Source organism: Lathamus discolor, chromosome 8 (assembly GCF_037157495.1).
Source record: "Lathamus discolor isolate bLatDis1 chromosome 8, bLatDis1.hap1, whole genome shotgun sequence".
Taxonomy (NCBI): domain Eukaryota; kingdom Metazoa; phylum Chordata; class Aves; order Psittaciformes; family Psittacidae; genus Lathamus; species Lathamus discolor.
In genome coordinates this window covers 2981289-3005594 of record NC_088891.1, presented here as the reverse complement: position 1 = coordinate 3005594, position 24306 = coordinate 2981289, and the positions used below count along the sequence as shown (strand labels likewise).

The following is a 24306-nucleotide window of genomic DNA, read 5'->3' as shown; positions in this document are numbered from 1 at the left end:
GCTCCGGAAGCAGCTGCCGGGGGCGGGCAGAGCGCGGGGGGCGGAAGCGTTGCGGTGGCTGCAGGGAGGGTCCGGCTCCCGGTCGCAGGTCTGGGCTCCGCCGCGCTCCCCGCCATGGGCACCCGCGATGACGAGTACGATTATCTCTTCAAAGGTAACGGCCGCGCCGTCCCGGCCCGGTCACCTTCCGGAGGGGGTCCCGGCTGCGGCGGGGAGCGGCCTCCTCACGGCACGACCTTCCCTCCGGTGTGGGTGGGGTTGGGTTGGGAGCCTCGCCCGCCGCCCTACCCCTGCCTGCGGGGAGCGGGCCCGAGCCCGCGGGGGGGTCCCTGTTGCTGCTGGCTGAGGCCGTGGAAAGACCCCCGGCAGCCCCGCTTCGGCCGTGCCACAGCGAGGCGGGGGCTGCGCTTCCGCGGGCGTCAGCGGGCACTGATCGGGTGTTCGAGGGGCTCGGTCGCGGAGGGCGCTGGGCCCAGGAGCTGCAGATCTGGGCAGGTTTTCCTCGCCCGGATCTGCCTTGTCCAAGGGTGCTGCTTTGTGACAGGCCGAGGCGGTGCCAGCCTGCTGGGGTGGCGAGCACAGAGCCTTTGTGAGGGTTCAGAAGGACTAATTCCATCTCCAGCTATTAAACAGGACTGTAGAGTGAGTTATGTGCGCAGCGCTGGTAGATGATGCAGCTAATTTATTAAAGTAGCGTTATTCGCTACTTGCTGTATTCCAAGCCGTTTGCGAGGGGTGGATGTAACTGCAGTTTCACACCCAGCAATGCTGCGTCCTGTCCTAGATGCCCAGCAGAGAGAGGCAGGAATTCCTTGTTTTCCAGGACTGATGCTCCTCCAGCCTGCATCCAGCTGGGTTCAAGTGCTGCAGGTTGTAGTTAACTACTCAGGTCTCACTCCCTGCAGAGTAAAATGCCAGGCTGCCCTGCAGGTTCCTAAAGCATGCTGTGAAACGTGTATGGAACAGCTGATGGTTTGAAGTTGACTGTCCAGTTTTTGAAACCCTACTGCGAAAGCAAGCAAATTATTGCAAAAAAGGGTGGTTTATTGTGCTGTGGTATTGTTATATATTTGGATTTAGGACTTGGAGTACTGCTCATTACATTGCAGTAGTGAGAAATTCAGTGGTTGTCATTGTGCAAACAATGGAAAACATCTGTGGGGTTTTTTTCTGTCCTTCAACTCCTGTAATAACTTTGAAGAATTAATTGTTTCTTTTTGCCTCTTTTATCCAATTGCCGTGTGGAAGGTGGCGTTATTCCTAACTATAAATCAATCATCTGTACTGCTGTTAAAATCAAATCAGGAAGTACCAAGGGCCAAGCTTTTCAGCTTGCAGCATTGGCAAGGGCCTTGCTGACCACTAGTTTAATCACATTGAGCAATCTTATTGTATAGTATGAGTTATCCAAACCATTGCAGCACTTTTACTGGTTCATACCATTCTGTCAGGATGCTTATAATTAATGTTTTGGCTGTCAAGGCCTGGGAGTGTTGGTGATGCAGTTTGTTGGGAGAGGTCCTAGCTTTTATTAGACCTGCTTCCTTATGTAATTAGAAAATAATACAGTTGGGATCCAGTTTTATGGAAGCATTCAAAGCTAGGTTAATATATTGCCCCTTCTAAAGCTTTTTCTGCTTCAAGTAGTTTATAGAAGCTTTCGGGAGCACAGGGAATGCTGTGAAAATGGTATGAAGATGAGGGATTTGGGTTTTGCAAAGCTAAAGCAGACTGCAGGAAGTTGAAGCAATGTCACATCACTGGGATTAATGGGACAGCTGAAATAACATAACTGCAGAATAATACAAATCCTGGAAACTTTTGTAACTTCCCAGAGGTTCTAAACAAGCTGTCAGCACTCTGGAATGCTGTTGAAATTACTACGAGTAGGTCTCTGAAATGAATGTCTCCTCAGCCAGGCTCTGGTCAAAAAGGCGAGAGGTAGGTGAGAACTCTTTGAAAAGGAAATGAGAACTCAAGATAATGAATAATCATTAAGCTGATGTTCGAATCTCAGACATGAGCTCAGACATGAGCGTGGGGATGGGCCTATCCATTTTGAATGGGATATTGTAGATTTAAAAGATGGAGAAGAGAATCAGAATAATATTGTGATAAATAATAAGGTGATACAACTTTATAAAAATTAAAACGCTGAGTGATAAGGGCAAATAGGGGAAATCTACTGTTTGTCATCATTTCCGTGGATGTCTGTAATGCTGCTTTTATTGAGCAGCAGACAAAACCAAAAGGACGTAAATTCCTACAGATGTATATGCAAATTCTGGAGTGGTGCATTGCCATAAATACTATGAATGGGTTTGAAAGACTGCACAAGTTTAGAGAGGAAGAAAAATGGCTGTTGGGGTGTTTCAGTGTGATGGATAGAGTGGCAATTCTGACGGTATTGAGTGTTTCAAGATATAAGGGCTTGCATCTAGACAAATGCAAAGATTAACCTGTTGTTACACATAATATTTCACAGACATCAGGTCTTGACAGTCAGACGGGGTATTGGTCTATAAGGACATTAAATCCAGTAGGACAGTTCTTCTGGGTTTATGAACTCGAAGGGACATGGTAGGTTGGTGGGACTGAGTTCAGACCCTGACTTGATTTAAAGTAATTGGGTGATACTCTCTGGTCTAGGTGTCCCTTACTGCTCTCAAGTTGAACTGTCATGCGTCTCTTTAGGTGAGAGCTTTGGTTTTGTCCTGACAGCAGCCGTGTGTCAAAATCCGGCTGACTGCTGGTGGGTGTAAGCTGAGCCCACCTTTGCTGCTGTATGATAAAATCACAGCTCCTGTTACAAAATACCCCTCTCCTGACTCTGTTGCCACACTTCAGCATGTGCTCAAGCCGAAGCCTAGCTTGTAAAAAGACAATTCCTGGTAAATTATTCTTGTCTAGCTACACATCTTTGTATTCTTCCATACTTTTGGTGTTTAGCTGAGAGCAGTGCCTACTGTTCCCAGCACTGCACTTGAGGAAATACAAGACCTGTGAAGTCCAGTTTGAGGAAATATAAGGGTTTTACTTTATTACTTGATAAATTAAGCCTGGCTTAAATGCAGCAACTTTTTACACTTTTTGATTTCTATACTTGCAGTAGATGAGTAGTTATTAGAGTAACCCTCACTTGTAGGTGTCTTGTGTTTTCTATAGACAAAGCCTGAGAGGGTTATGTCTGCACCTTGGCCGTCTGGAACTCTGGACCTGGGATCAGACATTTCTGAATGCAGACCTGACTTGTGGTGACATTCAGCTTGTTGTTAGGGGAAGCTCCAGTGTCAGCTCTCTGCTTCCTATTTTGCATCATGTTAATTTCTCCAGCTTTTCCCTTTGAGATTGAGGAAATGCTTTGAAACTGAACTTGTTGGTTTGGGAGTCTGAAATCCTTTTAATGTGTTTTGTTTAGAGAAATTTGTGGGGGAAAGTGCTTGCACCTATTGGCTTTTACAATGGTAGCAAGCCTTTTGCTCCCACTTATGTGCTATAATAAACCTCTCAGCTTGGCCATTTTACTACAGAGGTATTTGGAAGCCCAGTTCTGTGTTATGTATAGCCTGTACAGATAACAAACAACCCCTACCCCAAAGTGACTTTGAGATGCTACTTCCCTCTATGACAAGAAAAACTGGAGCACAGGTGAGGAGGGAGATTGATGGTTTGTCACCAGCTACCCTCAAGGTGCAGAACCAGGTCATCTTATTCACATTTCCTTTAAACTCCAACTGAAGTGGGCAGGAGGAGATGTTCATCGGCAGATTCTTCATGGAGGTGTGTCCAGGCTTTTTATTAATATGCGTTTTAATAGCAGAGCTCAGCACAGAGACAAGTGGTTTTAGGCATTTAATTCCCTAGCACTGATGTATTTGTTTTAAATTGGGTAATATATGACTTGTATAATAACTTTGACAATACAACCTAGTGACAGTGGACTTCCTATTTTCAACCTAATTAGGTTGGAAGTAACATATTTCATGGGATAATTAAAGTATTTTCTGAAAATGTCAAGTAAGTTGTAGGTTTAACAGAAATTAAAATGGGGTGAGTGAGCTGGAGTGTTGGTGAAAAATTAATCATCCTTTCTTGACATAGTTATCAATGGCTTTCAGGGAAGTTAGGAAATTGAGTTCTTATTTTGGTCTTCTACAGACATAAAACTGGAATTACAGAAGGAAATTCATACAGTGGTGTGGACTCTTCATTCTTCTGTTTCTCTCCACCAAATCCTTGTCTTAAACCTTTGGGGTGGTGAATTCTATAGATAGTCAAATGCATCAATTTAAAGAACATGGGCCAGTTCAATACTTGCAAACATCACTAAACCAATAAGAATTACCTGCCTGGTAGTCATCTCTCAGGGCAGGGAGATCATTTTCATGACTTTCGAGATGTGCCAGTGCAAATCGCTGCAAAGTTTTCTGAGGTGCTGCTCCTGTAAGGGAGGTGCTGGTCCAAAGCAGGTTGCTGATGGAAGCTTTCAAGGCTGGGTCTTGTGGCTGAGCTTGCTTAAATATTCCCTCCAGACCCTTCTTCCTCTGCTGATGTAGTGAAGGATTTTGCTGACGATGGTACAGGAGTAGGAAGGTTGGAACACGGCCCTGGAAGGGCTGTGTGCTGATGAGGACTGTGATCCTCCAAATGACGTGGGGTTCAGGATGTAAAGCTTTCTGCCTGGGGATTTACGGGAGTTTAGTAAAGTAGACATTTGCCAACTTAAAGCTAGAACAGTTAGGTCTGATCACAGGGAGACTGAGCCATCAAGGTGATATGGTCAGGAAAAGGTAATTCCAGATCCAGGTATACCTAGTAGAGATGCAAATATGAAAATCCCTGTATGCATTACACTTAGAATGATGTGTGCAGTTCTTCTCACTGTGTGAAAAAGAAACTGAAAAACTTGTAGGGTAAATGTTTAGGGAAATGGACAGTCTGTTTATAAGGAATCATTTGAGAAGTTGGCTTATTCAGCTCATAGAACAAAGCCCAGAGATGTGGCTGCTTTCTGTAAATACCCCAGCATAAACACTGTAGGGAGAAGAAACTAATAAGCTAATGGACAATGCTGGCACATGAACGCCGCCATGAGCTGACCACTAATTTCTGCTGAAAATTAGGAGGCAATTTCTAACCATTAGGAGTGAGTTTCTGGAAGAAAAGCGCAATAGAAGTGTGCGTGCAGGAACAATTAGCTTTAACCTGGAACTAGATAACATCATTTCTCTCCCAGAAACTGAGTGCCTGGGATAGTTAGGCTGGGACTCAGTCATCCAGGATCATTCCTAGTGTGTTTCTGTGCTAAGAATGTAATGCATGGGAATACTGCATAGTATATCAAAATGAGGTGGTTTGATAAGGAAAGCAAGATTAAAATTAATAATACAGTCTGAGTGATTGTTAAAGCTCTGATACTTGCTCAGACTGGCAGGAGACTTGGGTACCTGCTGACATTGCAAACTGTTCTTATCCCTGTTCAAGAGGAACCGCAGTGTCCCAGTGAAGTAGAGGAAATAGCTGACTGCAAAGAGGAAAGTCTAATACTTTCCCCTTTTAACTGGGGATATATTAATCTGGTGCTGGAAACCATTGGGAACATAAGCAGCATGGGATTCAGACAAGGTAAGGAAAAAAGAGGAATTAAAATAATCTATTGTTAAATATGAAATATACACTGAACAACAAAGATATGTTTGAGGGGAATACTTAACAGGTATAATGATGCTTCCTATTGGGAAAAGGAGATTATGTATGTAGGTTGCTTTTCTTGTTCAGAGAAGTTTCTGGCTGCTGTTAAAACTAATGCTGGTGATAGCAGGACTGAGGTATGCAAAGGGAGTTGATAACTTTTGCCTCTAAGGAACTTGTTGTTTGTAACACCTCCCAGTGAATATAAATACGATGTTGCCTAAACCTGCCAAAATAGTCTTGGAGAACTTACTTGTCAAGGAAAGAGGAAAGCAGTGGCAGTTTGCCAGGTGGGGATGATGCAGTTAGATGCCTTGTCCCTGCACTGAGTTTATTACTGTTTAGCAAAGCTGTTCAGCTGTGTGAGGGCAGCTGACACTGAACAGTGCTGACCTGTCATGTAGAACAGCAGAATCCTATTTGCCTTCAGCATACCTGCTTGCAACCTACCTGCACTTGTGATCTTCATAAACAGAAGTGGTTAGCAGAGCCACTCGGGGCTTTATGCAACCTCTGTATCTTGGCTGGCTACGTGCTGAGTCAGCTGGCAGAGGAAGCCGGGAAGATCTTTATTGTGATGAAGCGTTCTCCACAAGGCCATGTTTGAAGCGAGGATTTGCTGCAATTTTCATTTTAGAGAGGGTGTTTAAAAGGTGCTGCTCTGCCCTTGCAGTCAGAGAACAGCCCGTTCGCCAGAATTGGTCTGCAGTATTTAAATAGAAGATGCTGTTTGAGGGCTGCTGTGTGGCACAGCAGCAGATGGGAGTATTTGCACTGCTAGACTAAAGCTCTGCATGGAGGTTTCTCAGGTGATTGAGGCACTCATTTCTCTGTTGTACCACACAGTCTTTAACACTGTGTTACAGTGACTTAACTGCTACATGATGGGTGTTAAGGAGCAACTATTCCTGTTAGTGTTTTCCAAACTAGCAGAGCCACAACGTTTTTTTCTCTCAGCTGGGTGAGCATTTGTTTGCTTGGACTGGTGTTGATTCACCGCTGAATTTAAGTTATCAGCCTATCTTCTCAAGGATTTTACTTGTCCTTTTATTACCTTCCATTACTGGTTTGCTTACCTTATCTTTAAGGGCATGAGATCATCCCCAAGAGACTCCTCCTGGTGTGACTCAAGGTTGTGAATGTGTTTCATCCAGTGGCCTGCATCTTGGTAGTGAGTTTTAAGTTACGCTTGCACCTTTCAACTCCACATTACAGGATATTGCAGTGAGCCCTCGTGATTCTTTTCTTCCTTGTAGGAGCTGGACTTTAAACCTTCTGTCAATCTCTTGTCAAGCATAGCTGAATCCTTCCAATTAGTTTGATTGGCAGTGGTGCTGTGATGAGTCAGACTGAAGTGGATGTGGATGGTGGCTCTAATTCTGAGGCCCAGCGATTTTAGAGCATTTTAGAGCAGTTTCAGGCTGGCCTGAAGCAGCCATGAGTTGCACTGGCAGTGATGGACTGCGGAAGGGCAGAGCGCTGTGGCTGAGTTAACGCTTTAACCTGGCCATCGAGGTGATGGTGATCTTGTGATTTTAGGGGTTTGGTTGTTTTTTTCTATTCACATGGTTTTCTGCCCCAGTGGGGAACCTCTCTTCTGCAGAGGTGTGAAGAGTGTCAGATGAAGGCAGAGGCTGCTGCTTGCCCTGTGTTCTGGGCTTCTTCAGCAAAACAGATTTCAGTTGTGTGGTGTGGAGTTGTTTTGCCTTTTAATTCTAGTGTTAAGATGTGAAACTCAAACAGTCCCTGACGTTTGCAGTGTCAGCCATGTATGTTCTTCCTGGAGGAGGAATGTTCTTCCATGTTGGGTGGAGGAGACTGAAATGTCACAAAGTCATATCTAATGTCTGTCCAAAATGCTGGTGAGTGTGGCAGCTCTGGTTCTCTAGAAATATGAAGACTTGGACAGTAGCTCCATGACAGGGGTGGTGGTTTTGCCATTATTTTCCTTCATGTTTCATTCAGGAAAATGAATGTTTATTGCAGGTGATAGTCAATGGCTTACCTGCGTCTGGAATCTGATTCTTATGTCATTTTTGTCTTGTAGTTGTACTTATTGGAGACTCTGGAGTAGGCAAGAGTAACCTTCTGTCTCGATTCACTCGCAATGAGTTTAACTTGGAAAGCAAAAGCACCATTGGAGTAGAGTTTGCAACAAGAAGCATTCAAGTTGATGGGAAGACAATAAAGGCTCAGATATGGGACACAGCAGGACAGGAGCGATACCGAGCTATCACATCAGCGTAAGTGACACCTCGTGTGGCTGAAGAGAAGCTTTTGCTGAGGAGGGTGATTTTGGGCCCTTCTGATTCTTCAAACTGCAAGCAGGGGGTGTTTGTATTTTATTGTGTGATACCCACAACCTATGGTGGAAGGAAGGTTAAATATTATATGGATCATAAACTTGATATAGTGTGTCCCTGCGCAGACTGATTTATTTCTCAGTGCTCTCATGATTTGTAACTGGAGGCATTTCAAGCCTAGAACGTAAGAGCTTTGAGGGACTCATTTCAATGCAAGCAGTTGATAAAGTGGTATCAGTGTTCACCAAGGTTTTATCAGTGGTAACCTAAGACCAGAAACTCTCCTATAGCAACAAGGAAAGACTGCTCACTTTGTGTGCTTCTTTGACTGGAAAAAGCCAGCATTGCAAAAGCTGGATTTAGGTAAAGCTGGAGGTAGTTGTGGGGTCAGAAATACAGCGTGTTTCTTTTTGAATGATTTACTGTGCCTCTCTCTGGTCTGAAAGGAGACCAGCCATGGCCTTTTGTAAAGGGAATAGATCACACTGACATTCTTACGATCCAGTGAGTCATTCTGAAGTCTCTCTCACTATGGGCCATGCCTGTACTGCACCCACAGCAATGGGTGGGGAGACTTCTCTGGAGTGGATCAGAGGTTAGAGGTAATAGTAGCTCCCTACAGATTCTAGAGCTTCATTTTGGGGTGCAGGGTTCTCCTCACTACACATATGGTTTGGCTTGCCTCCAGACTGTTAGCTCTCCTGGCTGCACTGGTAGTACTGTGGCATATCCCCACTTGGAATGCTCTGGTTCACTGTTTCAAGTCCCACATAGCCTGCATCTGGATATTTTTTTGTATAGCTGTCTTAGTAACAGCTATTTTCCATTGTTGCACAGTAACTTGTCTAACTTGTCACTTTTGATCATGATGTTTCTTGCTGGTTCTCTAACACATCTCTTCGCTCACAGGTACTATCGCGGAGCTGTAGGGGCATTATTGGTGTACGACATTGCCAAGCATCTCACCTATGAGAACGTAGAGCGATGGTTGAAAGAGCTGAGGGACCATGCTGACAGCAATATTGTAATCATGCTTGTGGGAAACAAGAGTGACCTGCGCCACCTGAGAGCAGTGCCTACGGACGAGGCCAGAGCTTTTGCAGGTTGGTGAACTCCGAGTAACTTCCTGCTGCAAACTGTCTGGGAATCCTAGATATTCCAGGGTGCTGGTAGGAGGAAAAAGTGCTGCTGGTGCTGTTCCGCAGTTCACATGCCAGGGTTTGCCTCTTTAATTCAGTCAAAAAAGCAGCTTTGTAAAACATCCATGCCGATGTGGTTACAAGAATCAGCCAGAGGCACTTTAAGATTTTAAAACATCCCTGTAAAGAAAGGATCCCTGCCTGCAGGTGGAGGATTGTCATTCCCCCATAGGGCTATCACTCTTAAATAGCTGCCATCAGATACTAGCAGGTGAGAGGTGGAGAAACTTGTTGAGGTTAAAGGAAATCCAGGAATCTTCCTCACTTAATTCTTGAAAGTGCAACAAATTCGCACTCTCAGTGGTGCAGGAAGATGTGCCTCAAAGTAACACAGCACTGGGCTGATCCCTGTCGGTGTTGGCTGGTGTTGCTTTCAGAGCATGTAAGGGGGGAAAACCCCACGACTTCTTATACACTATGAATGTAATCTGGTACAGAGGTTCTTCAGATGGGAAACAGATACGCGATGTACCCCTCTAATTGTAGTGTTTCTGTCCACACAGAGAAGAATGGTTTGTCATTTATTGAGACGTCTGCTTTAGACTCTACAAATGTGGAAGCAGCTTTCCAGACTATTCTGACAGGTGAGTCATCTCCTGCCTTGTGTCTCAAGGGGGAAGGGCAGCAGGCTGCTCAGATATGATGCAAATAGGCAATTCTTTGCCTATGAAGTGTTTAAAATTTTGCTAATTGTTCTTCACAGCCATAGGATTTGAAGTCCAGTTTCAAGTCACAGTTAAAAGGCCAGCCTTGAACTCAGGAATGAATCCTTGTTCACTTTGATCTGCCCCAGGTTTCTAGTCAGCCTCAGCCTAGCTTACCTTTCAGTTTCCCATTTGTGTATGGTAAGGGAGTGCCCACAGGAGGGAATTGTCTCATGCAAGCAAAACACCCATTGTTTATCAGAGGAGAAGCCAGTCTAGTTTGTTTCCCACCTTTAATGGTGGTCATAGCATTTGGCAAGGGAAAAGGGATGAAAGAGTAGAGATCCTCCCTTTGAACAATACTGCTACTGGTAGTATGAGACATATTGACTCCTGAGCTGCAGGGTAGTTGCTGTCATTTCATTAGTAGTCCTGGCTGGACTCTTGGCCTCTGTAACATGTGACAGCAGGGAGTGCTGTGTCTTTTATGCTTTGTGGATAAAAGTACTTCCTTTCTGTTTAAACCCTTAAACATTTTCTTAAGAACACACCAAAAAGGACTTTTTAGCCATACTGGGTCATGCAGGTGAGGAGACAGCTAGGAAGTTATTTACTGTGATAAAAGTATAAATTCTCTAGCATTTCCTGAAATGCTTTATGAACTCTCTAACAGTGGAGAGAGTTGTTAGGCTGCTGGAGGATTATCTGCCTGTGTGCATCTATTTCTTGCCTTATCTTAGTTGTAAGAGGCCTCTGCTAGGTTCTGGTTCTACTTTGGTTTTTACAGTGGGTTCCTAAGCAGTAGTGCTCCTGTCCATACACTGGCAAAAAAGTGTATGTTAGATGAATAAACAGTGTGTAGGGGTGTTTGCTATCTTGTTGCTTCATTCAGTGCTGGGACTAGAAGTAGAGCTTGAGTTGGTTTCCTCTTTAGCTGAACCGTGTGGTTCCCTTTTAACTTCAGTGTTGTCATTTGGTTGTAATTCAACATTGCACAAATATACAAAGGAAAAAAGGAGAAGTTATGATGGCTTACACATCTACTCCCTGTATGACTAACCACTAATGCCATCAGAGGGTGGATGGCTAAGGAGTGGCTCAATGTGATGGTATCTGGGATGCCTGTTAAGCATTTCCTGCTTTCTTCACCTACCTAAAGTCAGTCCTGTCAAAAATGCTTGTGAATTTGAGCACAGGGTTTGTTTTTCCCTCAGTTCAAAAGGCATTTTTGTTGCTTATTTGTAACTGCTAAAACCTGAAACTTCTTCCTTTATGCATGTGCCCTTGGCTGCCCCTCTCCTCTCATTAGCACATAGACTGAGCATTGAGGCCAGATTCCAGCTGAAAGTGCTGTGTGTAATGTAGAATAGCCTTGCTGCTTGCTCTTAAAGTTTTCAGAGCAGATCAGAGCTCTCGGATGAAGGTTTGTGAATGAACTTTCATACTTGTTCAGCACCAGCACTAATAAAACAGAACTGGAAATGTATCAGACATTGTTTATTGCTTCCTAAGGCAGCTGGCAGGCTGTCCTAGCCAGTATGAACTGGTCACCTAATTGCCCCATCCCCTCTTGGGCTGTTCTGTTCTCTAACAGTGATGCTGAAGAGGTGGAAAGTTTCCTGCATGCCCAGGGCTGTGTGTTACTTCCATAGAGCTGTGTGACGCTCAGACGATACGCTGTTGTTGCCATGGGGAAGCAGTTCACCTCTTGGGCACAGGCTAGGCTGTTTCTTTATCTCTCCTCCCATGCATCCAATAGTGCTTTTTATTCAGAAGTTATTTTGGATTCTAATTTGCAGATTATGTGGTTTTTTTCCTGGTTTAGTTTTTCTGTAAGGGAGGGCAGTCTGCAATGGGAGAACAAGCCATTAAAACTTGCCCTCGGTGGACTCTGACAGAGTGGTGAGGCCGTGGCTGTTACACAAACGTCAGTGTTCCCTGCATGGTGCTGTGATGGTATTTTGGGTGAAGAGCTCTCGGGCATGTGGACAGGCTTCTTGTTCAGGAGGGGCTGGCTCAACTGTGCTGGAAGAAACACTTCTGCTGATTAGTGGGCATGTGGCTCGCTCCAGACAGGAGCTCCTGTTTCAGGGAGATAAAGACGAAGTAAATAATGCATTAGCAGCAGGTTGGCTCCATCTCGGCTGTGACTGGCATGTTAAGGATGAATGTTCTGCCAGTAAACTTCTTGATAACACTTCACAGCTGGCTTTCTTCTGTTAATGATTTGCTTTGAAGGAAAGAGGGGAGCAGTCATCTGAGGAATGTGGCTTTCGGAGTGACCCTGTGGAATCCTGGATAGCCTGTATTTGGCAAGGCTGCCTCCAAGCATAGTGCCTGCGGGTGGAACGCTTGCTGTCCTTTGAAGAAGGAAGCCGGTAAAGCCGTCAGGCTTTGCCACAGGCTGCACAGAGGTGGCTGACAGAAGGGGCAGGGCATGCTGCTGCACCAGCTCTGCTAGTATTTACAGTGCTGGGAACTGCACTGCAGAGGTATCCCAGGCTGCTCCTGATGCCCTGCACACAGCTCCCTGGGTCTCTCACGAACAGGGTGTTGTAACGAAGGTCTGTAGCAAAACTCCTTTCTTCTGCAGCCCTGCTGCAGCTGGTCTGGTTGGGTCAGTGTTGGAAACTTGCAGGAGTAGTTCCCTTGGAGGTTTAGTGTGGTCTGTGTTAGGCTTATCCACACCTCTGTTCGCAGACTAAACCACTCTGAATAGATGGCTTTGAGCGTGGGAAATAGGAATCCCTTCTAGTTAGCGCAGCTTAAGTACGTGATCTGCTGCTGTTACAGGTGGAAGAATGGGGAGAAAGCTTTTCTTTCCTCTCCCTGTACTATAGAGGACTTTCAGAGGGGGGTACGTCTTGCATCCAATGGGCTTCCTGTCCTGCTGTGGGACAAGAACCTCCAGATGAAGGTTTGGGAACCTTTTCCTTCTGTGACTTAGAGTAATGGTCCCTATCCAAATTCTCCTGTTGCAAGATGTCTAGACTTCAAGGGCTGATTGCTGTGCACACAAAGTTGCTTTGTATCATCTGGCGAATAGGAGAGACTGGTATTATAATCCCAGGCACTCCGAGCATTCACAGCAGGATAAAGCATCCTTAAAGTAAACTGGAGTTTGCCTCCGTTCCCTGCCTGGCTCTGTGCTGTCTGTTCCAGTGCTGCATTGTGCTGCTGTTTCATCTCTAAGGAATCCCATCTCCAAGGAGACAACATCACAGAGCATTAACATCAAAAAATCTAGGGATTTCCTCTTTGTTACCTGGAAATGAATGAAACGCTAGTGCAGGCTGAGCAGACAAGGGCTGGACAAGCTTCTCCTAGGCAGCAGTGTCACTTTTTCCCAGCCCTCTTTCAGTGCAAGGCCTGTCTCACACAGTAACCAATTATGCAGTGATGCATTCTGCTGAATGTGCTCTTAATAAGGTCTCATTCAGTTACTGAGCAGAGCATAAAGTGTAGTGTCTTCATTAAAAAGCATGTCTTCATTAGCCTGGCATTCCTCTGCACAGACTGGTTTCAGTGTAGGCTTTGCTGCTGGGCATTTTGCCTCGGCAAGCAGAGGTTTGAGCTGTTCCCACCTCCCCTTTCACACCATCACAGCTGTGTGTGGTGAAAGAGTGCGCAGCTGATGCGGGGAAAGGCAGGTTTTAGCCATTAAGGCTTTCATCTCTGTGGCTGCACACAGGTTTGTGCTGCCGAGGAGGGTGAAGGAACACCGAGCAGCAAACGTGGGGCTGCTGCCAGCTGATGGAAGCAGCATGGCCGTGAAATGTCCCTGCAGGACAGCTGGGGAGGCTGGGGAAGTGGGGATCATGGAGGTAGTTCCCAGCGTCAGAAGGGACAGACCCTTTATCAGCAGAGAAATCAGCGCTGTTAAGATTGTTTTTGAGGCTTCAGGGTTGTTTGCTGAAGGTCTTTGCTGCAAGATGAGGGTGTTACACAGAGTTGTAAGTCCTCGCTTTACAGGAGTGGAAGAAGTGTGTGACAGCTTCCATTAGGGACTAGTATGAGCTTGTTCAGGAAGTTCTCTGGGAAACGGGGAATTGTTGCTGCTGTAAGTGCTACTTGGGAATTCCCAGTAACAAAAGTGGCAAGAGCCTTCTCCTGATGAATAGGAACAGGCAGATTCTACACCTGGAGCTAAGCCGGGTGTCTGCCTTGAGCTGGGGCAGGGTGGTGGCGCAGGAAAACTTGTCCTGAAGAATGCAGAGCGGATCTCTTTGGCTGTGCTCCTCCCACCTCTGCGCACAGGCGCTCTGCTGAGCTCAGGGCCAAGCTGATCTTTGTGGATTCCCACATGGGCTTGCAGGTGGCTTTAAAGACCTGGTTTCATGGGATTCACTTCCCCTGTGGAGCTGCTTGTGTCTAAGGCTGTTGGAGAGAAGAGTGAACTTCGAAGGGGTGAAACCAGAAAAGCCTTTTACGCGTGCAGGGCTTGTCTGGCTACCTCAGTGACTTGATCTGTAACTGAATGTGTGTGTAAACCCCATCTTTCTGGACTGTTTATCCCTGAGTCTGAGCTGTCAGCTTGGAGGCCCGACAGGCAGATTCTTTCTAAGTGACACTTGCAGAGGTTAATGTTACTTGTACAGCCCATAGATACAGCACAGTACCAGAGATGTGTTTTGCCACGTGTGCAGCCCTGTTCTTACTCTTCCTGGGGAGCTCTTGGCCTCTGCTTGTTGGCAGCTTAAATCAGTGCAGGCTGATTGTGTCAAGGGCAAGGTTTTCAAGCCTTGTTTGTCAGGGACTCTTTTTGGCTCCTCAGTGCCACCTCTTCCCCTTGTAAAAGCAGGCGCTCAGCTGTGTGATCAGCCCTTGGCAGCAAGGAGGATCTCTGCACCAGGTTGCTCAACTTCCACTACTGAAATGATGTCAGGATGTGCACTAAGCAGCAGCTCATCAAAATTCGGAGCGAAAACAACTCTTGAATGACAAATTTCTGGTGGAAAAGATGTGTTTTGGTGTAGAGTCTGGGGGGGTGTGTGTTTGGGCAGTCATTATCCAGCTGATAAGAGACTTCAGACCTCCAAAAGCACTTGGACCTTTGCTTTGTTTTGCCAGGGTTGTTTGTGCTCTTCCCTGCTCTGCAGCAGTGAGGTGCTGACACCCTTGTCAGCAGCCTGGGCTTATCTGAAAGCTGTGACACTGAGCTGGAGCGTGCGGACAGGGAGCAGGCATCGACTCCAACTGCGGGGTTCTGCTGCGGGCACTGCTGATGTGCTGGCTGCCAGCACCCCTATCTGGTGTGCCAAGAACCAGATGTGATGCTGTCATTTCGGGGCTGTCTTTTTGCTGAATCTGAGTCACTTTCAATCTCTTCTGTTAAACTGAGGCTCAGCAAGCTTTTATTTTTTTTAAACTTTAGTGGTTTTAAGACTTGAATTCGCAGGCGAGTTCCCCGTGTTCTATTTTTGGTGTCCTTTATTTCCTTTCCGGGGGTGAAGTGCTACGCACGCCGTACTCTTTCTTCTGTGCAGCTGAAATGAGTGCTGTTGTAGCTGCTCCGAGTTTCTGTTCAGCATAACAAATCCCAGGAAACAGGGCAAGGCTTCAGTGCAGGTGTGCAGCGTTCCCCACGTGCCAGTGGGCTGGGAAAGGCGCAGGAGTTTAACCCGTGCTCCCTGATTTATGCTGGAATGTCTTCATCTGGAACCCATGTTTCTTCTCCATAGTTTTGCAGTTCCGCTACACTAACACAGTGAGTTCGTGTGCTGCTGGAGGGGCTGAGTCTCCTCTTTTGGGCCCCAGTCAACCCTTTCTGAACACTTAAAGCTGCTTGGGTGACCAGGAAGGTATTGTACGTGATAGGCGTGCTGAGGGAGAAGAAACTGCCCTTGCAGCCCTAGCGGGGAGGGAAATTACGAGTGGTTCTCTTTAATCCTGCTGTTTGTGGATACGTCAGCAAATGTGGCTGCTGTCCTCAGAGCCTTAAGAGCTATCAGGAGGAACTGCTGGGGCACAGGTTCTGGTTCGTAGCAAAGAAGTTTGTGAATTCTGGCTCTTATCAAAAGGGAATTACAACAGTTGTTGAAAAACTCCGTTCTTTTGTACAAATACATCTTCTGTATGCAGAAAGCATCACAACTGAACTTCCTGTGACAGCCCCTGTGCGTTACCTGCATAGTGCCAAAACGATAGGAAACCTGGCTACATTTTCTGCCTGCTTCCCCCCGAGCTGGCTTCCTGCTCGTGTCTGGCTGGTGTGTGTGCAGTGACTGCCTCTTTCTCATCTTCCAGAGATCTATCGTATCGTGTCCCAGAAGCAAATGTCGGACAGGCGTGAGAACGACATGTCTCCAAGCAACAACGTGGTTCCCATTCACGTCCCTCCAACCACCGAAAACAAACCAAAGATGCAGTGCTGTCAGAATATATAGAATCGCTGGTTCTTTCCCAAAAGGCTGTGTATATTCCCCAGGTCCAAGATTTAAATATATTTGTAATTCTTGTGGTTCCTTTCCTGTGTTTTAGTTACTGCTTATTCCTTCTCAATTTCTCCATGTCTTAAACACTCTGATTTCAGTGTTTATAAATCTATTACTTCTATGTGGCTGCAGTATTTTCCCAACACCGACTTGTCGGTGTTGGCTCAGTGAATTGTTTGGAGCTGAGCTGATCTCTTTCCACCATGATGCCCGCTAGTCAGAGCACAGACACCTGGAGGGAGCGCTAGAAGGTGTTATTCTGCTCCTCACAAAGCGATTGCTGTCAGGTTAACTGGGGAAATATCTCTGAGCAGGATCATCTTTCCTTGACTTAAGGTGTTGCATACTGCATCTAAAGCTTGGTGAAACGCCCGTTGCTCTGAAGTGCAATTTTAATGTAAGTTAAATGTTTTTGGCTACATCTTCAGATAGTCAAGTTAAGGATATGTTGGGGTTTTTTTAATAGAATATTATGGGGGAGAAAAGAGAATTTCTTGCCAAAAAGCAGCAGGGTTCTTGCTACCTGTGAACGAGCTTTTGTGGTTTGGCACCTGCTGCAGAGGAGGTTGTGATGTGAGGCAGAGCTGCGGGAGCCTGGTGGGACTCCACGTGAGGGGACCCTTGGGAAGGACGTGGAAGCACAAGCTGTGTAATGGATTAAGGGTCAGGCCAACACCGGAACTTGCAGTGTGGTTTTGTGCTGCCCAAGACTTGGCCTCCACAGTGCTGGTGGTGTCAGGATTTGAGGATGCCTTTTTTTTCTTTCATGGGACTTGAAGGATGTTGTCACAGTATTACATACCGCATTTATTAATACATACCACATACATTGGTATATTCAGTGCTTGATTAACTTCCACAACCAGGTCTGAGGTTTCAGTTCTGTTTCACCCAATATTTCCAAGTTATCCCAGTGGTTTGGTTTATGTTCTTTGACAGAAACATCCAGAGTAGTTTCCTTGCTGGATGGATTCCCTCTGTGGTCAGTGGCTCAGTACAGATCATCTGTTGGATCAGCTTGTTCAGGGATATGTGAACTGTGCCTTCTGTCGCTGCACTTGCTGCATCTCACTCCATATGTGCTCTTCCTAAACATGCCATTAATCCTGAGATTTGGGGGCTATGGGCACTGGCTTTCTCCAGGGTTTAAAAGAACAGTTTGTTGTATAAATGCCTGCAGTTATTTATACAATTATGGGGAGTGTAAGTGGTTAGAGGGGACGTTTCTCAAGCTCTGATAGGACCCGCTTGGAGCATCCCAGTCTGGGTAGGCACTACCAGCTGCGTTTCGTACCCAACCTTTCTGTCTTGCGGTGCTCATGATGTGTAAGGCACACGGAAGGCATTGCTGTAGTCGGTCACTTGTGTTTTTTTAAATCCACTTCTCCTCCTGGTATTAGTTCTGAAGATGCTGGTTTGATCTGTTTGTAAATTACTTTGTATTTTATGCATGTACTGTACCTTGATCCAATATTATTATTATTTCTTTTTTTTAGATTGATTTAAAATATATTCATCCATGATTCTAATAAAGAATTACAGGGGACGACTCAGTATAGCGTTGGGTGCACTTTTTGGGAGAGCTGGGATTTAACCTGTTGCTTTTTACTTACTGGGAGCTGGTAAGCTGCTTGGAACAGGCTGTGAGAAGATGCTGGAGATGCTTCCTTCTGCAGCAAACGCAACTGCAACGGAGCCTGTGGGAGCACAGATCCCTGGTGGAGGCCGGGTGCAAATGCTGTTTCCTTCACCTCAACAAGCAGGGCTGTGTTTAAGGCCTGGGCAGCTGTGAAATGGCTGCAGGAGCTGTTAGACAAAGTAAGAACTCTAATTTACTCTTTTTATCCCCCCACCAGAACTTCAGACTTAATCATAAACCAGGCCTTAGACAGGTTTTGCTGTGCAAACCCTCTTGTTGCACTTAGGAACTGCTGCAACGTGGAGCATTACGTTTTCAGGCAATGGTTTGTAAAGCCTCCCTAAGCCATAGACTTTGAAAGCAAAGTCAAATGGTGTGTACAGAGCTGTAACTCCTCACCTGTTAAGAGCTTCACCCTTGTGTTCTGGGGTTCTGTGCTGCCTTTTCCTGACCCAGTGGTGCAGTGGTGGTGGGTCCAGGGACACTGCTGGCACATACAGATGCTTCACAGAGAGCTTTGGGAGAGACAGGGCAAGACATTATTCCACCTGAACACTGACCCAGCAGGGAACTGTTTGTGTTCAGCTGCTGGTTAATCATCCTTTTCCATAATATTGGCATTACTGCTGTACTAAAGTGTCTCTTTGCTAATAGGAGACAACCAATTATAACAGAAACTGCTTTTGAGCCCTGGAATGAGCTTTGTGAGTTTCTGGGAACTGTATAATGCTGTACCATTGCCTTTACCTGCCAAAAGCTTTTGCTATCATTTATGTATTTGGAAGTTCCAGCCTTCACTGTTACAAAGCTGTTCAGTGAGTGTCAGTGGTGCTGGTGTTTGATGGGAGTTGAGGTTCTGCCTCTTAAGCAGAAAGGGCATGTTGTTGTTCTGATTTAAAGACATTTTCATTCAGCTACAGCTACTGATTCTGTCAGGTCAAACCTGATGAATTTCCAGCCTTAAACAGCTTATCGAGTGTGGCTTGTCCAATCAGAAGGAGATTACATGCTGGGCTTTAGTTAACAAGGTTTCTAGAAATATGAAGTACAAATATTGGAAGAGCTTCAGCCGGCGGCAGTGCTCAGGGCTGCCTGGCGGCGTTAATTCTGAAGCTGTTCTGCTGCAGCTCTGTGCTCTTGATGTATTGGTGAGGCTCCCTGGGAGCGCTGTCAGACCTGCTGAGGTGGCTGCTGGTGTCCTGTCTCATCCCTGCTGGGGGCAGGACAGTGACTGTGCTGGTCTGTATCCTCCTGAAGGCCCAACAACCTGATAGTGCCGCAGAGCACTGAAAACCCCGGTGCTCTTTGTAGGTACGCCGGAGCTTGGCTGGGTTTGTGCATCGCTGGGGTGTCTTGCTGAGCCCCGCTGAGGTTAAACGGCTGCCAACTGTAACAAAGATACATGCAGAGCCAGTTTCCTTTTGTTTTAAAGCTAGAATTAAGGTCCAGGCTGCAGCTGCATCACAGCACTGTGTTTTCTGAGAAATCCTGTCGCTTCCGGGTGAGAAACCTGGTCCTGGGGGTGCTTTCATTGCGGTGGCAGCCCCTCTGTGACGAGTGACATCGCCTGGAGCGCTCAGACCTGAACAGGGGCTGGAAGCTTCAGTCTGCAAAGGAGGACGTTGGAGAAGGACACACTGAGAGAAATTCCATTTATTGTGTACAAGGCGGGATACCTCTGCACAGTGAACAAATATATTACAAATCTGCCTTGCCTTAAAAAAGTATTGCCATTTCGGTGCCTGTTCCAAGCTAATGCTCATACACAAGAAGGTACGTTTTTAGGTGCAGGGTTTGTTGTTCTCCTGTTAAGCTCTATGCACATCATTGCGTTTGGTGTGAAAATCCAGCTTTGAAAACATCATGGAGCACACTCCTGCTCCCTGGAGTCTCGTTGTGAACTGTACAGCAGCACACAGAGCTGGGGGTCAGGCGGCAGCTCACAGTGCTTGTGCTCGGTGTCAGGTAGGTCTCTACCAAGAGAGCTCCTTTGCCAACTGCTTTTCTCGGGGTACTTTTGAGGTAAGTCTTTCTATTCCTGTACATAAAATATATCCCTACTGGCCCTACAAAATAATTGTCTGCTTACATCTCAAATAAGGCTTTCCTGGAAAATAAAATCACTACTGCTGCTCAGTCATTGCCCCCATGCACACATGCAGCATTCATGTAACTACATACGCATTATCCTGCAGGATGAAGATCTGCTGCTCTGGAGGGGTCCAGAGCCCACCCAGCCCCATCACTGGGGCTCCCCATGCCCTGTTGGGAGCGTGTTGTGGTGCTGCACCCAGGGGTGCTGTGCAGGCTGCCAGGGGCTGGTACGACCGTGCCGGGGCTGCCATCCCCGCCAGGGTGCTCCGAGTGATCCGACACTTGATCCTGGGGTGGCTCGGAGCTGGGATCAGGTCGTTGCTCCAAGCCGGAAGGCTCCTCTGCCCAATCCCCCAGACCAGCAGGTTGCACAAGTGGTCATGCTTTGAGCAAACTGAGCGGGGCTGGGTTGGGGCTCTTCTGCTTCCATCAGACTGGCGAATGCGCAACAGAATGGTGCGGTTTATACTTAAGAGGCAATTAACTTGCTACTTCTGCGTTTGCCTAATAACATATACTGAGAGTCGACACTGCTTCATGCTCAAAATCTACAAGGAACTGCTTAACAGCAAGGGTTCTACTTCCTAGGTCAATAAGGTTAGAAAATACACTCATGGTGGCTTAGTCCAAAACTTCACTGTGGCCAACCCCTTGATAATCCCTTCCCAAACAGCTGCTGAAACACAAACCCCAGTTTCAGCTCAATTTAATAACATTTCAGGTAGAATCATCAGCAGATAAAGATGCACTACATGGTAATGCACATCAAATTAAAGAGGGTCATAAATGGCATGCTGTAAGGGAATCGTGGTGAGATGGTTGGTAATGATGGGCTGGAGGAGGGGATGTGGCTTCGCTTTAGGAAAGGAAACCAAACCAGGGTTAGTCTGTGCAAGCCTGCAGCGTCCCAGGGCAGGAAACAAAGGTGCATCAGTCTGCACTGCCTGGTGGCTTTATCTGACAAAATCGAAGCTGTATAAGGGAAATTAAAGCCTATTTGTGCCAATTGGAGTATTTTATACATTGTTAAATCTGTGGTAAGCTGGGTGTGAGGCCCATTCCTGAAACTCAAGTCATAAGCAAAGATCAGTGGACATTTGCCAAACTGTTACGTTTTAGAACCTGCACAGACTGTGTCTGTGTTAATATTCCTCAGCTCAAGTACCCTGGTACTGAATAGAAAGATAAAAATCTCCGTGCTAGTTACCAAGCGCGATCTGCACGGGTTGCACATGGTCATGGCAGCAAATGGGGTTTCCAGACAGTGAAATGACAAGGTTCCCTGCTTTCATTCAGGAAAAGGTCCGTTTCCATGACAAAGAAGTAAAATATATCCCAGTGTGTTCCAAGTCACCTTGTTCCTAACAGTAAAAGGGTTCTTGATGTAGTTGGTAGAAATGTACATCTCTAAGTCCTTCTACTTAGCATGGTTGTGTGTTTTATTGTACAGCAAAGCCAGGGTTAGAATACACGCCACGGAGAGTTTTTGCCTGGAGCACGTAGACACCTTCCTGGGGTGATGGACTCCAGTCACGTGTAGGTCCTGTTACCCATATAAAAATGTCTTTATAAATAACATCATGCAGCAGCAGTTGGCCCAAGCTGATGTTGTGTTACGTTAGGTCCTTGTGTAAGACAGTCTGAAGTCCCATCAGCATCCTGCAGCGCAGAAAAGGATTGTCTTCTCTTTTGCTTCCCCAGTTTGTGATTGCAGCACAGTGCACCAGTGAAGTTCATCCTTTTAAGACTGCTTGTCCCAAGATGGCCCGTGCGTTGGGCTGTGCCTTACGGGGAGGAGGTCGTAGTGACCAGGAATGTGACTGTTCCTAGGCAGGTCGTATGGATTCTGGAGGTAACTGGCACTCCGACCACGGGCATCTTGGACCACGCTGACAGTGGGCTCTGGGGAAGCAAGGAAAGCTGGGTTATGGTAACCTGCAGTGCTCCCAAGGCTAGGTACTCATGTGTTTTGTCACTCAGCTTCCCAACTCATCTCCTCCAGCTTTACTGCCAGCACATGGAGCAGACTAGGGAGGAAAACACCAGAGCCCTGCAGACAATGGCTTCAAAAGACCAACACTTCTGCTCTTGCAATGTCTTGCAGCTGGACTGCAGCAGTTTAAAACAAAAGCGTGAAGAGCAGTGGTACCACACTCACATCCCCCAGCCTTGCACAAGCCCCTACCCGGGATGCAGCTCCCCAGCTTAACACATGCAGGCACAGGGCTTCTTCCACGGCCGGCACCTCCCTGCACCGTGCCACATCCATGTTAGGAAAAGGGGAAAAGGAAACATGCCAGCATCTGCAATAAACACACCGACAGCCCCTCTGCCTCCTGCCCCTCTTACCAACTTCATAGATGTTTTTATTGGCGGTCGATGAAGTTGGCATTTCTGAATATGGGGACTCCCTGTGCCCAGGCGATTTCATTTCCACGTAGCTGCTCTCGGAGTGTTTGCATGTTAAAATGGGGGGGTCTTTGATGGTGGCGTATGGGTTTTCGCTGCTGTTCAGGGAACAAGTGCTGGAGCTGCACACAGACTCTTTCATATAATCTGCAAAACAAGAGGGGAGTGGCAGGGTTAGCACCATGAGCTTCCCTAGGTTAATTCAACCTCTGAACAAGTGTGGGGGGGACAAGGGGCAGGGGGTAAGGAAGATCCTCGAAGCATCCAGCACAGACACCCGATGCGTGTGCTTGGGGTGGGTCCAGACCATTGCATCCACACTCACTAGCAGGAGAGAAATCAAAACCTCAGGTTTTCCTGTAAAAGGTTCTAGTTGTCATTTACTGCAGCATTGAATTGGAGGTGGCATCCTTCCCTCCCTCCCCCTAATGCCTAAGGAGTTTTAATGCCTCCACATGGCTGTGGTATGTCGGTTCTGCCAGCAGGACCTTCTGCTGGTCCCTGGCCTGTTGGGCCAGCTACAGGGTTGGTGTCCTGGGGCTTTGGTCAACATCCAATGCCATAGATTTGAATACAGAACATTTCCAGCAGGCTTAGAACTGCATCAGTGCAGTGCGTGTCCCCTGAGCGCTCTGCTTGCTGGGGCTATCCAGCATCAGGAAAAGCCAACTTCATATTCCCACTGCCATTAAGGCTGGGAGGAGGCTGCTCCTGCTAGTGGGGAACACTTGGGTTTCCACAAGGGGAACAAGCCTCCATCTGAGCCTTGCTTTTGCTTTGCCTTTTACTCCCCCCCCCCCCCGCCCTTGCTGTACATAATCTACTGCTCCCCTAGGCTGGAGAAAACAGGAGATGGTGCCGGAGGAGGCCCTACACGGGGAGAACAGGGTTGGTGTGAGAGCTGTAACCACGGTCTCCTCTGTGAGTGCCCCTGGCCTGGCAGTGCCAGCCTGCTGCAGGGTACAGTGCCAGTCTTGCTTTAAACATAAAAAACAAGAGAGAATAAATGGACATTCAAGAACGTGCCATTGCTGCTGTGTGCATCCTGCTGGGCAGTGCCAGTAATTTAGAATTAGAGCGATGCAATGAAAGATGAGGCATTTTCTTGTGCTGGGTTACAGTACAAAGGCAGATCCTGGTATATATGAAATACTCCCGGTGAAATAGCGGGACTTGCAAAATAGCTGCAATCCCAGCTGCCCCCGCTGTCTAGTATGGGAGACAAAAAGAGAAATGCAGGTTAAGAAATAGACAGACAACAAGATATCGCTTCTCCTTTACAAACCTCACCTCTGCGCCTGTCCTCCCCGACCTCCTCACTCACTCCTCAGGTTTGCTTCGCTCCTTGCTGTGATTCTCCCTCCCTCAGCTCAGGGGTTGTGTCTGTGTGTCCATCATCACCCCGGGCCTGGTGCCCTTTGCCTTGGCTCAGCACTGAGGGGGGCTGCACCGAGCGGACACCCAGAGCAAGGTATCAGGTTGTGTCCTGCAGGGAGCTATGGAGTTTCTGTGCTCTAATTTCAGTGATGGGAGCAAATCCTGTGAGCCCTCAGCAATCAGGGGGAGTGAAACCAGCTGTGGGAAGCTCCACCTCAAAGCAAACCAGCTGCACCAGGTGGGACCATCGGGATGTCAGGGCCCTGGCACCAGTGCAGTGTTTATTGAGCTATAAACCCCTCCTCTGAGTTCAGCCTGGGTGACATTAGCAGTGCCTTTGTCTGTTTGGTAGAGCACAGGAGACAAGAACCAAAGCCACACGAACATTCCCAGGCTGCAGGCACTAGGGTTGGGCCCTCCAGCTTTCCCAACCCCATCCCAGTATAGGCACGTCAGTGGAAAGCTGTCCCATCCTGTCCTTCCATTGAGCAATGGAGCAACCCCACAAGACCAAAG

The 24306-nt window shown here is 47.0% G+C and overlaps 3 protein-coding genes across 12 annotated transcripts in view; 1 reads left to right on the top strand and 2 right to left on the bottom strand.

Annotated features, from left to right (window-relative positions):
- The first annotated feature begins 3 nt into the window (after positions 1-3).
- RAB11A (RAB11A, member RAS oncogene family) lies at positions 4-17824 on the top strand. The gene is made up of 5 exons (XM_065688559.1): positions 4-154; positions 7739-7934; positions 8904-9097; positions 9697-9777; positions 16084-17824. The coding sequence occupies exons 1-5, from the start codon at positions 115-117 to the stop codon at positions 16221-16223; spliced, it is 651 nt and encodes a 216-aa protein (XP_065544631.1). The 5' UTR covers positions 4-114; the 3' UTR covers positions 16224-17824.
- On the bottom strand, positions 3014-19390 carry LOC136018886 (uncharacterized). Its single transcript, XM_065688558.1, has 4 exons — positions 19087-19390; positions 18310-18425; positions 17885-18077; positions 3014-4812 (listed from the first exon to the last, which is right to left on the bottom strand). The coding sequence occupies exons 1-4, from the start codon at positions 19312-19314 to the stop codon at positions 4738-4740; spliced, it is 612 nt and encodes a 203-aa protein (XP_065544630.1). The 5' UTR covers positions 19315-19390; the 3' UTR covers positions 3014-4737.
- A 1304-nt stretch (positions 19391-20694) lies between these two features.
- MEGF11 (multiple EGF like domains 11) overlaps positions 20695-24306 on the bottom strand; it is a 284475-nt gene continuing 280863 nt past the window's right edge. For 6 of the 10 annotated variants that reach the window (XM_065688547.1, XM_065688551.1, XM_065688554.1 and 3 more), the window contains 2 exons: positions 22354-22560; positions 20695-21906 (listed from right to left, as the gene is read on the bottom strand). In XM_065688547.1, the coding sequence (XP_065544619.1) occupies positions 21746-21906; positions 22354-22560 (368 nt within the window). In that variant the 3' untranslated portion in view covers positions 20695-21745. Of the gene's footprint in view, positions 21907-22353; positions 22561-23439; positions 23623-24306 lie in introns of those variants that run through there. The other 4 variants (XM_065688553.1, XM_065688555.1, XM_065688556.1 and 1 more) reach the window with 3 other exon arrangements.

Bases quoted from the DNA above. Each gene is read 5' to 3' on its own strand.
- RAB11A (XM_065688559.1), top strand. From the start codon at position 115: ATGGGCACCCGCGATGACGAGTACGATTATCTCTTCAAAG. The intron at 9,098-9,696 runs GTTGGTGAACTC...CTGTCCACACAG, and splicing joins CGAGGCCAGAGCTTTTGCAG to AGAAGAATGGTTTGTCATTT. The intron at 9,778-16,083 runs GTGAGTCATCTC...CTCATCTTCCAG, and splicing joins TTTCCAGACTATTCTGACAG to AGATCTATCGTATCGTGTCC.
- LOC136018886 (XM_065688558.1), bottom strand. From the start codon at position 19,314: ATGTATCTTTGTTACAGTTGGCAGCCGTTTAACCTCAGCGGGGCTCAG. The intron at 18,426-19,086 runs GTCTGACAGCGC...TCTCTCCCAAAG, and splicing joins ACCAGCAGCCACCTCAGCAG to CTCTCTGTGAAGCATCTGTA. The intron at 18,078-18,309 runs GTGAGGAGTTAC...TTTGTCTAACAG, and splicing joins AAGGGTGAAGCTCTTAACAG to CTCCTGCAGCCATTTCACAG.